The sequence below is a fragment of the Cebus imitator genome, unplaced genomic scaffold (genome assembly GCF_001604975.1).
Source record: "Cebus imitator isolate Cc_AM_T3 unplaced genomic scaffold, Cebus_imitator-1.0 Scaffold188, whole genome shotgun sequence".
Classification (NCBI taxonomy): domain Eukaryota; kingdom Metazoa; phylum Chordata; class Mammalia; order Primates; family Cebidae; genus Cebus; species Cebus imitator.
The window spans coordinates 3,622,917-3,640,148 of NW_016107503.1; the positions used below are offsets into that span (position 1 = coordinate 3,622,917).

The window sequence follows — 17,232 nt, forward strand, 5'->3', positions numbered from 1 at the left end:
AAAAAAAAAAAAAATTAAATAATCTGTTATAAACTATGCCAGCCAGAGAAAGCTATTATTACAAATTTTGCTTGCAAAACTGATACCAATTCTGGGGATTCTAGCAAGAGAAAAAAGCAGTTGCAAAGGGGCAAAGGCAGGAAATCATATGAGACTTTCAAGAATCTGAAAATAGAAACTTGTAATAAAAACCTGAAAAGGACAGGGAAATAGTAGAAGATGAGGCTTCAGGTAATCATAAACCACATCTTCAAGTTGTAGATCCATAAAATATGGTTACCATGGGTAGGTTACTTTTATCCATGCTTTACTAGCTGCTTCCGTTATCAGCAAACCGTCATTGGCTCATGAAGACTGCCCCTCTGCAGACCTATCCTTCTGATGGCTTTCTGTCCTCTTGTCAAAAAGGAAAAGTGACTCTGTGTGTGTGTGTGTGTGTGTGTGTGTGTGTGTGTGTGTGTGTGGCATAGTATATCTTAGTATATTTTTTAAAATAACTTACTATTTTCTCTAATTAAATAGAAATGGTTGAAAATAAAATATTGTTTAATAATATTTGTAAGTGGATTATTGATTAGTTGGTATAAATTTTTGTATGTTTTTACTAAATGTAATTAAAACATTTTTGAAAATTTTTTTAAAATTATATATATATACTTGTGTGTCTACTGTATCTTAATGCAAAATATATTTCTCACTATGGTTTATGGTAAAAAAAACTTTGAGAAACATTGATGTAGTGCTTTAGTGTTTCATGTAAAAATAGTAAAACCATGGTATTAAAACATAAAATGAAGGAAATTTACATATATATTACAAAAGCAAGGTATAAAACAGGATTCCATTTTAAATACATATATAGTTTATTCACATGTAATATACACAAAGTATACATTTATACCAAAATATTAATACTGATTATATCTGTGTAATAGGGCTATGGTATTTTAATTCATTTTCTCATATTCTGATATTTTAATTAAAAAATACTCATAATTTTTTTTAATTATGAAAGCAAGTCATTTATTTTATTATCTGAATGAAAAGGTATTTTACATGAAATATGATTAATGGTTTATATATTTATCAGTCACTTAAACAAATATGAAATGGCACCAAAACCTCTAATGATAAATGCACGTAGGACGTAAAGAGATAATACTTAGGTTAAGAAATACATATAATAAACATGGAAAAATTTGTAAGTATAGTCTTAATGTTTCTTTTTCTTTACATTACACAGAGAAGGTCAAGCTATTATTTTTGTGGTTGATAGTAGTGATAGATTAAGAATGGTTGTGGCCAAAGAAGAACTCGATACTCTTCTGAATCATCCAGGTATGTCTGTGTCTTTCAGGCTGTGTCTGTGCTTTGGGGTTCATTTATGTGTAATGTTTTGTTCTTTGGGTATTGCTTACACTATGTAATTATCTTTTATTTAAAATTTTTGATTTTAAAACACATACATGATACAGAATTTGTAATATTTTATGTATATCACCGTATTTTGTAAATTTTGCGTTATAATGTAAATGAAGAGCATTTTGCAATGTTTTTGGGGTCTCTAACATTTATTTCCTCAAAAAATTAAAATGCTTTTTTTTTACTGATTACATAAATAGTTTGTGCCAATAGCAAAACAAAATAAGACAGAAAAATAAAATAAAAATAATCTGTATATTTCAACAACCATTAAAATTTTTTTTTATCTTTTCATGCATTTATGTATATGTGAGTTTGTGTGTGTGTTTAGTCACAGCATTTCTTACATATTTATTGTGGGAACTCCTTTAAAACAAATCTTTTTTTTTTTTTTTTTTTTTTTGATACAGAGTTTTGCTCTTGTTACCCAGGCTGGAGTGCAATGGCGCGATCTCGGCTCACCGCAACTTCCGCCTCCTGGGTTCAGGCAATTATCCTGCCTCAGCCTCCTGAGTAGTTGGGATTACAGGCAGGTGCCACCATGCCCAACTAATTTTTTGTATTTTTAGTAGAGACGGGGTTTCACCATGTTGACCAGGATGGTCTCGATCTCTTGACCTCGTGATCCACCCGCCTCGGCCTCCCAAAGTGCTGGGATTACAGGCGTGAGCCACCACGCCCGGCAAAACAAATCTTTTTTATGTTAACCTCCAAATGTCAGATCCCCATCTCCTTCAAGATACAAGTGTTTAGGTATTTTTTCTTTCATACTTTTATATATGTCATACACACACACACGTATACATATAAATATATATATATATATATATATATATATATAGAGAGAGAGAGAGAGAGAGAGACCAAAAATATCTGTAGGGTTGAGGGATGTGGCGACTGTCATTGTTATTTACCAAAATTGAATCATATTCTTTACACTCTTTTGCATGTTTCTATTCTCAATTAATACTTAATGATAGATATCCTTCCAAATCAAATTATATGTAATTATTCTTTTTAACGATGCCTAATATGGTTTACTATGAATGTACCACAGTTTATTTAATCACTCACCTGTTGATGAATACTTTCCTCCCCTCCAAACCCCCGCTACAAACAGTGCTCCAGTAAGTATTGTAAAACTGCATTTCTCGCCTTCCTCATGTCAAAACAATTGAAATAGTGCTTGTTCTAGGACTTTCAGAAAAGGTTGGTGGTTTAAGAGAACTGTGGATTTTTTAGAAATGGAATGGAAATAATGTGGGGCTTTCTAATAAATTTTACTGCTTAACCACAATACACAATATCTCTGGTATTTTTTAAAGATGACCTCAAGCTTGTTCAAATTTTTCAAAAAAAAAAAATCCAGCGTGTACCTTTTATGTGACTTTTTCATGTTTAAAACCTAGCAGTCTTGGCCAGACGCAGTGGCTCACACCTGTAATCCTAGCACTTTGGGATGATTACAGGTAGGTGGATCACTTGAGGTCAGGAGTTCGAGACCAACCTGGCCAACATGGTGAAACCCTGTCTCTACTAAAAATACAAAAATTAGCCAGGCGTGAGCTGCTCGGGACACTGAAGCAGAATTGCCTGAACCTAGGAGGTGTAGGTTGTAGTGAGCCTAGATAGCACCACTGTACTCCAGCCTGGGCAACAAAGTGAGACTCTGTCTCAAAACAAACAAACAAACAAAAAACAGGAAAGCAGTCTTATATCTAGATTGAGAATGCATTTTCGATTATGTCTTCCTTTTGTATTAATCTTTCCAGTTTTTTCCCCAAAAAGTATTAGAATGTTGACCAGTAAAATGAAATAGTACCTCCAAAATATGCTTCAAACAATGGGAACCCTGGTTTCCTCAACTGAAACCTTGTCTGTGGATCTTAATGTACTATTTCTTTTATTTTATGATAGATTTCCAAGGCAGGGATTTCTCAGCTGAAGTGTATATGAAGGTTTTTTAAAAATTGACGGCCACAGGCCAGGTGTGGCAGCTCACGCCTGTAATCCCAGCACTTTGGGAGGCTGAGGCAGGTGGATCAAGAGGTCAGGAGATCGAGACCATCCTGGCTAACACGGTGAAACCCCGTCTCTACTAAAAAATACGAAGAATTACCCGGGCATGGTGGCGCACGCCTGTGGTCCCAGCTGCTCGGGAGACTGAGGCAGGAGAATCATTTGAACCCAGGAAGCGGAGGTTGCAGTGAGCCAAGATTGTGGCACTGCACTCCAGCCTGGCAACAGAGCAAGACTCCATCTCATTTAAAAAAAAAAAAGATTGAAGGCCATAAAAAATCTTTGAATAGCAAAATGTACTGTGAACAGATAAAGACAATGATAGGCAAGGGAAAATATCTGCAACTCATATCATAGCTGCAGGGCTATTTTTATGCTACATGTGTTCCTAAAAAACAATAAGAATACAAGAGCTTAATAGAAAATGCGGAAAGGACATAACAAGATAAGTCAACAAAAAAGTATATTTAAATATCTTTTGAATATGTGGAAAGATTCTTGGCCTTTCTATCACCTATGATATGGAAAATATCAAAAAGTTTCATAGCACACTTTTGGCTAGGGGAGTGGAAACACTCATTCTTATACATGGCTGTTTAAGTGTAAATTGACATAATTTTTAAGAGAAAGCAGTTTGGTAATCTCTGTCTATCAAAATAGCAATTTATATGTCCTTTGACCCAGCAATTCCACTTCTCAAATTTATCCTTAGGACATACTGGCTGATATACAAAATTACCTGTGTACACATTTATTCATTGCAGGATTGTTCATGGTTGTAAAGATTGGTAACAGAGATACCTCAGTTGGGTTCTGGTTAAATAAATTAATGGTACACATACTAAAAGGAATATTGCAGAACTGTTAAAATAATTAAGAAGTTGCTTTGTACATACTGATATGGGATCAGATCTAAGATATGTAAATAAGTGAAAAGATAAAGGTATAAAGTAATGAGGTTGGCCTGCTACTATTGGTATGAAAATCATATATAATAGTTTTGTTTATAGCAAATACATAAAATATTTCTACAAAGATGCCAAGACACTGATGTTTTGGGTTGCCTTTTCTACAGAGACTGTTGTCCTAGGACAAACTTAGGAAGGAGATTCTTTTACTGTATACCATTTTGTATCTTCTGAATGTTGAACTATTTAAATGTATTATCTATTCAAAAAAATGAAAAATATTTCCAAAATCATGACAAGGTAAAAACGTCTTGTTAAAAAATCTAGCTTGTTACTTATTTTATTATGACTAAAAACATAAATAAGGTTCCAATTTCTCTTCCTTCTACTTCTACTTGAAGTTTGCCTCTTTTCTGTTCACAATTTAAAAGGAAACAAACAAAATATTTAACCCTTTTTTTTTAGGTACTGCTCTGTAATGCTTATTAAGCCCCCGAGTCCCACCTCACCCATCTCTGGTTGAAGTTCGTAACCAGAGGACAGATGGTCTTAGGAAGAAGTATTTTAAAATTTTTCTTATTGCTCAAATACATGCCTAACAGTATGACAGTACGTGTCTTTAAATATTTCTATACGTGTGATATGGAAAAAAAAGATTGAAAAACAATTTCATGGATTTCAGTACTAAGGATTTACTACAAAGTGACCTAAAAACCTGGAAGTGTGATGATAGCCTTATTTTCTCTTTTAGATATTAAACACCGTCGAATTCCAATCTTATTCTTTGCAAATAAAATGGATCTTAGAGATGCACTGACATCTGTAAAAGTGTCTCAATTGCTGTGTTTAGAGAACATCAAGGATAAACCCTGGCATATTTGGTAAAGTTTTATATTTACTTTTCATTGTATCTTTCTGAAAAAATACAAACTTCAGAGTTGTTTCTGCTGACCTCATTTTTCAGTGATCAAACATTGTGGGATATAAGCTAAGGATTTTGTTTTATAGAATTGTGGTGTTGTAGGTTTTTACAAATATATTACTGTTGAAAATTTTAAATGTTGTGGGGATGGAAAATATAAACAGCTCTTATAATGGAATAACTTAGAAGCTCACTTACTGACGGACTTCAACTACACTGATTTCCTTCTGCGCACGGAGTCGGCAAGCACACTCCTCTCTCAGCGCATTTGCACTTGTGTCCTCCTTTGAATCATTTTCCGAAATAATTTTCCTGGCCTGCTAGAGTCACTATAACCATGTGACTGCTTTTTTTTTTTTTTTTGGGGGGGGGGTTGTAGTCTGTCTGCCTACACAGGTGTGTTAGCTCCCTGACATTTGCCGCTTTGTCAGTTTTCTGCACTTTAATAACCCTACCGTAGTCATACCTGGAGTGTAATAGGTACAGAATATATATTTGTTAAAATTAATAAATGGAAATGGAAATTTTGATTTTATTAGACATCCTGATAAGGTTAAACTCTAATTAGTGTGGAAATTATTATGCATTGCTTATTTGGAAAACAGTTTCTTATTTAACTCCAGTGTGCCTTTCTAACAAAATATTCTAATAAGGATAAACAGATTATATATTAGATAGTATTTTAGTGCCTACCACTACCATATTAAACTCCCTTCTACCTACCCACCTGCCTCTCTCTGCTGTAAGATGTCTTTTCCAAGCCAGAGTTTTCCCCTTTTTTTAAGAAGATATCTGTGGGGAAAGATTGGACACAGAAGCAGAGAGATGCCCTGCTACTAGAAGGTGAACTAGAATGTGAAGAAAGGAGGTAATAGAGTTCAGAAAGCAACTTTAGGAACTAGTTTTGTTGCTGAAAGAGTAACAGTAGAGACCTTAGGAAAGCCCTTAAAACTTTGCAGTATTCAAAGTCTCCAGCACTTCTTTTCCAGGAGCAAAACCCTGCATATCCCAAGTAAAACCTTCCTTACTCTAGGATCAGAGGAAAAGTCAGTGTTTAATAAATGGTTCTTGAGTTGGAATTTGAGGTTCTGTGGTATTTAGTAAGTAAAGACAGGTGGGATTTTGGATAAAGAAACGTCTTGAGATAGAACCTTTATTATTTCTCTAAATAATACCTAAATTGATTGCTTCTAAATTTTGTGTTGTATTAAGAATTGAGATTGACCCTCTTTTCTACTTTAAATAATTAACCATTAATTTTTAACAGGTTTATTTATTCAATTGTGACATCTCAGTGTTTCTCTGTGAGAAAAAAAGTAATATCCCGATGCTTATAAGGATGTAGAATGTTAGTTATATAGCCAGTTGCTAGATTTTCTGAATAACTTATAGAAGACTGCCAAGTATTTCTTTTAAACGTGTGTATTTGTGACTTATCCGTAATTCAAATTTGACCTTTCCTCACTAGGTTCAAATTAGTTTCTCATTTATTCAGTTTGTTCTTTATTTTTGGCAATGTTTTTAAAAACATGTATAAAATTGAAAATATATTTGTCCTTTTTCTATTTTAAATATAAAGGTAATGCTCAGTGAATCATAGGTAAAATATTATCTATCTCCTGCCTTGGGTACAAGTAAATTTACTGAGCAATAAAGAGAAGATCATAGAGAAGTATAGTCCAATAAATTAAAGAAAAATTTTATGTTTTATGTTTGACCATTGTACTAAACATATAGTCAGCTCTGATTTTCAGGGTCTGATTGTGTTAATCCTCTTCAGATGTGTTCTTCGACTCAGTCCCCGGCATCATGATTGTGTGTGTGTGTGTGTGTGTGTGTGTGTGTGTGTGTGTGTGTGTACACTTGTTTACCATCTTGTGTAGGAGACAAATAATCAAATAAATGTATAAAATATCAGCTGGCAGGATGAGGAAAAATAAAGTGTGATAATAAGAGAAAGAATAATGGGAGTTCCTCCCCCTCTAAGACCTAATTGAAGTTAGGGAGCAATTCATATGATGGTTTGGAGGATTAACTATCCAGATAGAGAGGCCAGCAAGAAAAAGGCTCTTCTTGGTTGAGAATGTACCTGGTGTGTTCCAGGAGCAGCAAGAAGTCCAGGTTGGCTGCAGCAGAGCAATCTAAGGGGAAATTGTAGGAAATGAGGCCCCTAAGAAATCACCAGGGGACATATCACACAGGGCCAAGATTTTTGCTTTATTCTTATTTATTTGAGAGGAAAGATAGAATGCAGACATTTGTTAGGAAAAGAAGTTTTTAGAAGGGTAATGACACCTACACCAGAGGGGAAAGGTTTTGTTGTATTAATTGTTTGAAACTGTAGATGTATGATAAAATTAATATCTTGATCTTAAGTGTTTCAGTTACTGATGTTTTACTCTTGCCATGTATAGTTAGTAATTTACTTTGAATAATTGTGTATCTCTTGTTGTTTCTTTCTTTGTGTTTTGTAACAATTCTATGATAAGCCATATTCTTAGTCTACCAAGGAATTTCTTGGAGATAATTTTTATTTGGATTAGAATCAAGTTAATTCTTTTTGGTGCTTCACTATACTTTTTAAATTTATGCGTCAGCACACTAAAAGGAACCCTAATCATTCAGAAAATATAATTGTATATATTAATTGCTATTGTACAATCATATTTAGAAAATAAATGACTAGATCAATAACATGTTATAAGAAACTATCTGTATCTTTAAAAAAGATTATTTGATACTTCAAAAATTCTCTGCATTTTATTCATTTATCTACTTAATTATGATTATAAAATCTCACAATAAGAATTTAAGTTTAGTCTCTCAAGAATGGAAAGACAATGGAAACACCTGTTTTAGGTGTTTTGTATACATACCTCAAATATTTAATTTCCACAGTTACCATATAAGGTCAGTGGTACTATTGCCCCATTTTACAGATGCTAAAACTGAAGACAGAAGAGTTCAGTGACCTAGCGAAGCTCCCTCAGCTAATAAGAAAATGATTGAGATCTACCAAGTTTTTGTTTTGCTCTACCATCTTACCAAAGCTGTAATTAATGAGTTTTTATCCTAAAGATATCCACTTCCATTTCAAATAAAGCAATGCCATCATATAGCTGTATTATAACCCAAGTCAAGCATTTCTAATAAGGCGATTGAACCACTGGAACTGAGCAAAGTAGTATAGTGGACTACACAAAACTTTTCTACCAGTGGAAGAATAACTCAAGGTATATGTTTTGTTAATGTCAGTCTAAGAATTAGTCCTAGGACAAAATCACTTTTTAGCAATATGCTTTTTAAATCTGTTTATAAATTATAAATGTATCTTGTTCCTGAGCACTCAGATTTTTATATTCTGTTTATATTCAATTTCAGTGCTTAACCAGTTTTGCTCAGATATATGTTACTAGAATTTACTAATTCTCCATATGGCAAAATTGTAACCCTTTATTCTTACAGTTTTATGATGTAATGAGATGGATATGTTTCTTCTGGATTTTATTTCAGCGCTAGTGATGCCATAAAGGGAGAAGGATTGCAGGAAGGTGTATACTGGCTTCAAGGTACATCACAAAACACTGCGTCTCTTCAGCCTTTGTTTCCTTTTCATTCATATTTTCATCTTTTTTTCATTTTACTTTTATATCATTGCCTTTTTTCCTCTTGTTTCCATGTATTTCTGCTGTCAGAAAAAACAATACAGTAAGTATCCATACCTTGTTCCATTTACTTATGTTGCATATTGCGAAAGGATTTATTTACATAAAGTGTTTGAATTTTTACAGTCAATATATATGGCACATATAGAAAATAATTTAAACATAGTAACAAATTTCTGTCAGATTGAGTAATAGAAGCACATTTAAAATTTTGGGACAAATGTTAGGCCCTACTGTCAATAACTAAAAATAAGTCTGAATGACATGTATCTTTTAAGAATCATGCCACACTGCATATATAGCTCCCTTTATACATAGCATGTATATATAACTTGTAATACCCATATTTAGTATTATAGATACTGATCTTTTATTGGTATTTTGTGTATTTACAGTTCTAGTTGCTATTCATCAAAATAGTTATCATAGATTGGTACAAGCTTATGATATTAGATAATAAATTAGCATATATTATTTATCCTAATGGTCTCTCACCCAAATGAACAGCTTGAAGCACACAGAGCAGTAGATAGATGTGAATGAAACCAAGTTCATAGGTTCTTATTGCAGGATCCTAATGGCCAAGTCAGAAATTCCAGTTCAGAGTATAACAACTAAAAATAATTTCGATCAGGAATGTCTCTGCCCTGAACAAGAATGAATAACGGGATATTATAAATTCTAGCTATAGTCTCATAGTTACAGATTCTCCTACACAAACCTTTTAATGCCAGTTGTGTATGATTTTTTTTTAATCTTCTGCATGTTGGAAACAATAGCAGGGATAGAGCGCATATCATGGCAGGTCTAAGAGTAGCCTGACTGCTCATACACCATAGTATTTCTTTGGTTCAAAGTACTAATTGTGCATTTCATAAATATTTGTATTTGTCATTGGTAAAATATGGTGGTTTAGTTGACTAGACAGACTATTGTATGTACATGTCTTTTTATATTTATGTAGTTATGACACCATTAAACTGCAAGGAACATTCAAGTCATATTTTACAATTAGTGAAACTTAATCGAGAACCACTGGTCATTCATTCTCAGAAGAACGAAAAGGATTTTTCTGTGAATCCAACAACTTAGTTTCTTAGACTGCAATAAAGAAGTGTTCAGTGCAGTGGGATGGATTTCCACCAGAAACAGATAGATTACGGAGTATTCCAGAGAAGATACCAAGAGTATGTTTTCAGCATCATTTCATATTTTACAGAGCACTTACCATTGCTAGCAATGAAGATATAGCATGGATGGAAACTCTACTGACACTCATGATAAAGTAATTCAGAGCACAGTATTTATGGAAAATAAGTTGCTAGTCCTCCAGATTGTAACGAGTAGTTCCCCATCCCTTCTTTTTTCTGGTTTTATCTTGTTGTTAGCAGTAAGCCACTAGGTGTCAGTAGCAATCCAACATCGCAGTACCAATTGCCAACTGTGGTCTTGATATCTAATTTTTGTTTCTTTGACTTTTCTGATCCATCATTATCTGTCTTACCTCCTAAGTCTTTATAAGGAGGACACATTGTTGGAAATACTTTTGTGTCCTTGTTTTCCCATATTACTTTATGCATCCCTTTCAATTTTCTGCAAGGTAAGCAGTAGTCCCTCTATTTTATATAAGAAGCACTAATAGTGAAAAAAAAAGAAAAGCGAGAAAAAAAAAAAGCTTGGGCTTTTGAGTCCAACAAATTTATTCTAATACCTTCTTTTTTTTTTTTTTGAGACGGAGCCTCCGTCACCAGGCTGGAGTGCAGTGGCCCAATCTCGGCTCGCTGCAACCTCCACCTCCCAGGTTCAAGCGATTCTCCTGCCTCAGCCTCCCAAATAGCTGGGACTACAGGTGCCCGCCACCACACCCGGCTGATTTTTTTTTGTATTTTTAGTAGAAACGGGGTTTCACCACGTTGACCAGGATGGTCTCGATCTCCTGACCTCGTGATCCGCCCGCCTCAGCCTCCCAAAGTGCTGGGATTACGGGTGTGAGCCACCACACAGGCCTCTACTTCTTACTAATTAACCTCTCTATTAGCTAACATCTCTTATGAAGTTTTTTTATCTGTAAAATTTAAAAAATAAAATGTGTTAAATTTTGTACAGATTAAATTTGATACTGTTAAAGTACCTTGCATAAGAAAGCACCCCACAAATGTTAAATTTACCCTTTTACCTAAACACTCTATTTAACAAAGGAAGAAAACTAAGTCCACAGGACTAAAAAGTGTATCATTTGGTTTCAAATAGGAGATGCTTTGGTTGCGTTTTCTTTTCTTCTTCCTTTTTTGAGATGGAGCTTCACTCTTGTCACCTAGGCTGTAGTGCAGTGGCATGATCTCAGCTCATTGCAACTTCCGCCTCCCGGGTTCAAGAGACTCTTCTGCCTCAGCCTCCCAAATAACTGGGATTGCAGGCACGCACCACCACGCCCAACTAATTTTTTGTATTTTTTAGTAGAGACAGGGTTTTGCCTTGTTGAGCAGGCTGGTCTCAAGCTCCTGACCTCAGGTGATCTGCCCGCCTCGGCCTCCCAAAGTGCTGGGATTACAGATATGAGCCACCATGCCCAGCTGCTTTGGTTATATTTTCTGTGTAATAACAAATAGTTTACATTGTCATATTCCCAACTCTCTCTAGATTTGAAAAGAGATAAAAATCTATTTTTAAAAAACAAATAGCAGTAAATATAGGAGATATGCTTGTGTTAGCCAAAGGCATTTATGTGAATCTAGCTGTGAATATCTCATTTTGCTTCCAGAATTCTGAAATTTCATAGTAAGAAGCCCTTTGGTTAAGTTGGGGCTAATTTAATCTTATTATTTAAAAAGTTTAAGGTTGGGGCCAGGAGCGGTGTTTCATGCCAGTCATCCTGGCATTTTGGGAGGCCAAGGTAGACAGATCACTTGAGGACAGGAGTTCGAGACCAGCCTGGCCAGCATGGTGAAACCCTATCTCTGCTAAAATTATAGCAAATTAGTCAGGCATGGTGGTGCATACCTGTAGTCCCAGCTACTTGTGAGGCTGAGGCAGAAACCCTGGAGGTAGAGGTTGCAGTGAGCCAAGATCATGTTGCTGCACTCCAGCCTGAGTGATAGAGCAAGACTGTCTCAAAAAATTTTTTTAAATTAAGTTTAGGGTTAAAAGCTTTTTGGTGAAATATTAAATGGACACTTAATGGTATGATTCTATTGTCTTTGAAAACAGTCTCAATAATTGTGTATCTAGAACAACCCAAAAACAAGAATGCCTGATTAGACTAGGAACTGTCAGAGAATAAACAGAAACTGTTGCAGAACTGTAAGTTTTCTTGCCCTGAAACTTTCAAATTAGGTATTTTTAAAAAGAAATCTTCCCATATTACTAATACAATGTATTCAATTTATTGCCTTGTGTGCATGTAAAAAGTTAATAATGCTCTCAGATGTTAATATTAGACTTACAAACTATGCAGGAGTATTCCAATGAAAGAGGATTGATCAAGCACACGTAGTTCCGCTGCCTCCCCCACTCTCACTAACGGTAAAGGGACTTTTTAAAAAGATATATGACATCTCAAGAATTTACTTTCTATGCTTTTTACTAAGGTAGACTCTGAGAAGAATATTTTTCACAAACAGGAATATCTAGGTACCAGCATTATCAAACAAACAAACAGGAATATAAATCAAGAAGAGAAAAATAAGGGATCACGAGACAGGAAAAGCAGCACAAGAGAGTAGGGGAAGAAATCCCCAGGATATTAATGGAGGCCCTAGAATAATAATGAAAGAAGACATTATAACAGAATGACTGTGGCAGACATAGAGAAAATGAGTGTAGATTTGAGAGTTTTATAAGACTCTATGGAGGAGTTTTTCAGGAAGGTGAAATTGATAGACTATGTAATGTATTTCATTGTAATAAATGTTTAAACTTTGGGAGTAGTGCAATTGAATTAGTGTTAAATACATACAACAATTAAACAGATGAGTTGGATGGGAGTGGGAAAGACAATTATTAACTCTAGGAGGGATAAAATGTAGAAGAGGAAAGGAAAAGTAATCATAGTATGCCACCTGTCTTAGCTGTGAATTCACATAGGCATCATATTGACAATGACTACATTACTGTGTTAGGAGAATGAGGGTATTAGAGTATTATGAGGGTTGCCTAGGAGTGGCATGGGAGTGTGAGAGAGCTGATGTCTCATCTTACGTTGAAGGAACTGATATTTGAAGAAGCATTACAAGTATTCACATAAAAGAGAGTTACAGATAGTTGCGCCTGAAAGGGAGGCAGGGAGACGAAGCAGAGTGCTGCTGGAGAGGTGAAGGTGGGGGGACCTCTTGACCCCAGAAGTTACAGCACAGCCTGGGCCACACAGTAAGACCCTATCTCTAAAAAATAGTAATAATCATGACAAAAGCAAATGTATGGATAAGCTTCCAACATGTGTATAGATTTGTCTTAGATTACTGTAGAAAATAGATTGTGCCCTATAAAGATTGATAATTTTTGTTTGTTTTTTGTTGTCAGATCAGATCCAGGCTGTGAAGACATGAAAAGATAGTAGTTGGAAACCTCAGCAATGTTCAATTCAAGGAATCTATCTAAGGCAAACAGAATACTTTACATTTTGTAAGAGATGTTTATGCATCTAAGAATATAATTTTCTGCTTGCATGTATGGACTCTGATTGAGTTTTTTACGAACATAGTATGCTAATCTGGCCATTAATTATTTAAAAACTAAATCTTCCCTCAAAAGGGCTCCCTAGAATTATCCACTTCTTAGTGAAGATCTACAGTTGATTGTATGTAGAATGTTTAAGTCAGAGTTACAAGCCATCTCATCCCTTCATGATTTATGATATGTTTAAAGTATTTTATTTTTTAATTGTCTTTTTTAAAAATTTAGTTTATGACTTTGCAGTATGAATTGTGCTTGTGAAAAATAACCTTAAACATTTATAAGGGACCATGGGTAATTAATATACATTCAATTTTTACTGTGTGTCACCATCAATAAAATGTAAAATGTACCAACTAGTGTGCTTTGTTTATGCTGCAAAGAATAATGCTGCGTTAGTATGGTACTGAGTGTCTTACTGTCAAGCATTTGCAAATGATCTGAGACTAAGTTAAGCTGAATTTATTTATTCAGTGTATGTTGAACATCTCTATACCAACTAGTCAGGCTTAATCCTAGGCAGTGATGATATAAGGTAAATAAGACATATCGTTATCTTCAGAGAACTTAAAATTTAATGAGGGATAATTTGAGAACCTTTTCATGGATAGTATCTACTTTTATTTCATTGGCTGGATGAAAATATTGCATCTTCAGATTAAGAGATATAAAGTAAATTAATGTTTGACTGTTCAGTAATTATTACTGACTTGTTTTTTCCTTTTAAATGCCTCCAATTTACCATAGCACTTTGTTAAAATAGATTGTGACTTACCAAACTTTTTCATGAACATAAACTGCTACATAAATGTTCTTTAGAATTTTAGATACATCTCAGGCACACAAATTATTATTTCTCACAAATCAGAGATCACTTCTAATTGTGAACTGTAAATAGAAGACTTCATTTTAATCACGGAGAAACAGCTTATAGAGCAATGATGTTGATCCCGATAAACATTGCATGTAAAGAAAAACTGTAATACACAATGTATACCATCTCTAATGTCCGTAGCTGTGAAAACAGAAGGCAAAAATAAGATAAGTGAGTAATAAAGATGTTATAGTAAATGCGGTAATGGTACATGCTTCACAGAGACTTTAATAAACGCACATAAAGCTACAACAACAGTTTTATATTCCAGTTTCTCATAGTCCAGAAATACCAGTGATTTTGGCATTTGGCAAATTGAAAGTTATCCAGAAAATTCCAGTGGCTCAGCATCTTAGCTAGCGTACCATCTCTCTTGTAAATTGTTTTAGAGGATGCACAATGAAAATCTCATTAATCTACAGTTGCAGATATAGAAAGGACATAATGATAGAAACAATGAATGTAATTTTTTAAAAAACTTATATGCTACAACTATTTTAGGAGGATGGAGAAAGAATGGATTGAGAATTCAAATCCTCACTCACCTACGATTAGGTAGTAATAAAAGTAATCATAGTTACTACTGTATGATTATTATAAGCAGGTTTTACACATACAGAATTTTACATCATTTAATCCTCACAATAAGGCTATGTGGTAGGTTTTATTATTTCCATTTTATAGATAAGTAAACTGAGGCCTTAAAATGTTATGTAGTTTGCCAAAGTTCACAAAGCTAGTAAGTCTGGTACTAGGATTCAGTACCAAGCAGCCTGTTTTAAGATAGATGATTCAAGAGTATGATAGATATTAGAAATACAGATGTGTCTACCAGAATGACAACTAAATGATGAAGAGGCTCTTACTTGGGAGAGCAACCAGGACAGTATGGTAGAGGGAAGGTCAGAGACTACTCTGCTTTTTCTGCTTTGTTTTGTTGTTGATGTTGTTTTGTTGTTTTTGTTTTGTTTTGTTTTAAAGCTATTATCACTACTCAAATTTTAAGCTTTGGACATAAATGACTTTGATAAAAATCCTTAAAACTATTTTGACACTAAGTTAATTGGTATTCCACAAAATACAGTAGCTCATACCTATGCAAATATTTTCAAGAAAGAGAAGTACCCTTTTTCTTTGTTTTCATGATCTCCAAAATCTAGTTTTTAGCCTATAGACATTCATCCCTACTCCACATTTTCATGTAAAGATTATGTAGAAGTAAGTTGGGCAGCGTGTAGTCACAGGATGCCATATAAGTGTGAATAAGCTGAGCTACCGCATTTGTACTTAGCATATTGTACAATTAAAATGTATTTTATTAAGGTTGAAGCAAGTTTTCTTTCCTATCTAGACATCACTGTGTTACAGAGTTTAATTCATTAAGCTCTGTATTTGAATATAAAAGTTTGTAGAATGTTTGAAACTTATCCTCTTGTGTGTTTTGCATTTAAATATTTGTATATGGCCCTATTCACCCTGTGCTTTATAAATCACAAAAGGGCTGGGTTTTATGTTTGTTTTTCATTTCTAAGCTCTCTGCTCAAAATTACAAATTGTCTCCTGGTTGTTAAAGATATTTTTTCTTCGTAAGTTTTTATATCATGTTGTGATTTTCATAAATATGTGCAGTTACTCTTGATAATACTTGTCTTAGTCATTTCAGGTTGCCATAACAAAGTACCATAGACTGGTGGCTTATAAACAACAGAAATTTATGTCTTACAGCTCTGGAGCTGGAAGTCTGAGGTCAGATTGCCAGCATGGTTGGGTTCTGGTGAGAGCCCTCTTGGTGGCAGACTGCCGTCTTCTTCGTGTATCCTCACATGGCAAAAAGAGGGCTGGAGAACTCTCTGGAGTCCTTTGATAAGGGCACTAATCCCATTGTATCTTCACATTGCTCTTCCCAAAGACCCCACCACCTAGTATCATGTATCATCACGTAGGGGGTTAGAATTTCAGCATAGAAATTTTTGGAGAACACAAACATTCAGTCAGTTGCAAAACTTAAGGCAAACTCATCTTGCTTAGAACTCTGGTACATTAAAATACTATTGCATTTTAACCAAGTTTGTACTTATTTTCTGCTTTCTGATTATTCCCTTTGTTCAAAAAAGTAAATGACTGGTATTTCAAGGTCACCTAGATAAATAGGTTTGCATATATCTGTGACTAGAGAGAAATACTGTAATGATTAAGAAATGGTTTTGTGTTTAATTGAATGTTTCAGGTTACTCAGTTACTACATTTTCATCTTTCTCCTTATGGATGCTCCTGCTCAGCTGCACCTGCCTCAGAGTCTTTATGGCCCTTTCTTCCAATCACTTGATTTCAATGCCACATTTAGAAGCTTCATCAGCATACTATGTTAAACTGCTTTTCTGGCAATGTAGAATAAACCGAGAAAGAAAAATCTGTCTCCAAATTTCAGATCACTAAGTAATGCTAAAACATCCAGGAAACCAGGCACAGTAGCTCACACCTGTAATCCCAGCACCTTTGGGAGGCCGAGGCAGGCAGATCACCTGAAGTCAGGGGTTCGAGACCAGCCTGACCAACATGGAGAAACCCTGTCTCTACTAAAAATACAAAATTAGAATTAGCTGGGCGTGGTGGTGCATGCCTATAATCCCAGTTACTCAGGAGGCTGAGGCAGGAGAATCATTTGAACCTGGGAGACAGAGGTTGCAGTGAGCCTAGATCATACCACTGCACTCCAGCCTTGGTGACAGAACGAGACTCCATCTCAAAAAA

General features: G+C 34.7%; 1 protein-coding gene across 2 annotated transcripts in view; it reads left to right on the plus strand.

The window, feature by feature from the left end:
* The window catches only part of ARL6 (ADP ribosylation factor like GTPase 6), a 41,978-nt gene extending 25,855 nt beyond the window's left edge, over nt 1–16,123 (plus strand). Inside the window, exons 5-9 of one of the 2 annotated variants that reach the window (XM_017546192.2) lie at nt 1,244–1,338; nt 5,101–5,230; nt 8,785–8,840; nt 8,967–8,979; nt 13,455–16,123. In XM_017546192.2, coding sequence (XP_017401681.1) covers nt 1,244–1,338; nt 5,101–5,230; nt 8,785–8,840; nt 8,967–8,979; nt 13,455–13,488 — 328 coding nt within the window. In that variant the 3' untranslated portion in view covers nt 13,489–16,123. The remainder of the gene's footprint in view (nt 1–1,243; nt 1,339–5,100; nt 5,231–8,784; nt 8,841–8,966; nt 8,980–13,454) is intronic. The other variant, XM_017546193.2, reaches the window with a different exon arrangement.
* The last annotated feature ends 1,109 nt before the right edge of the window (nt 16,124–17,232 follow it).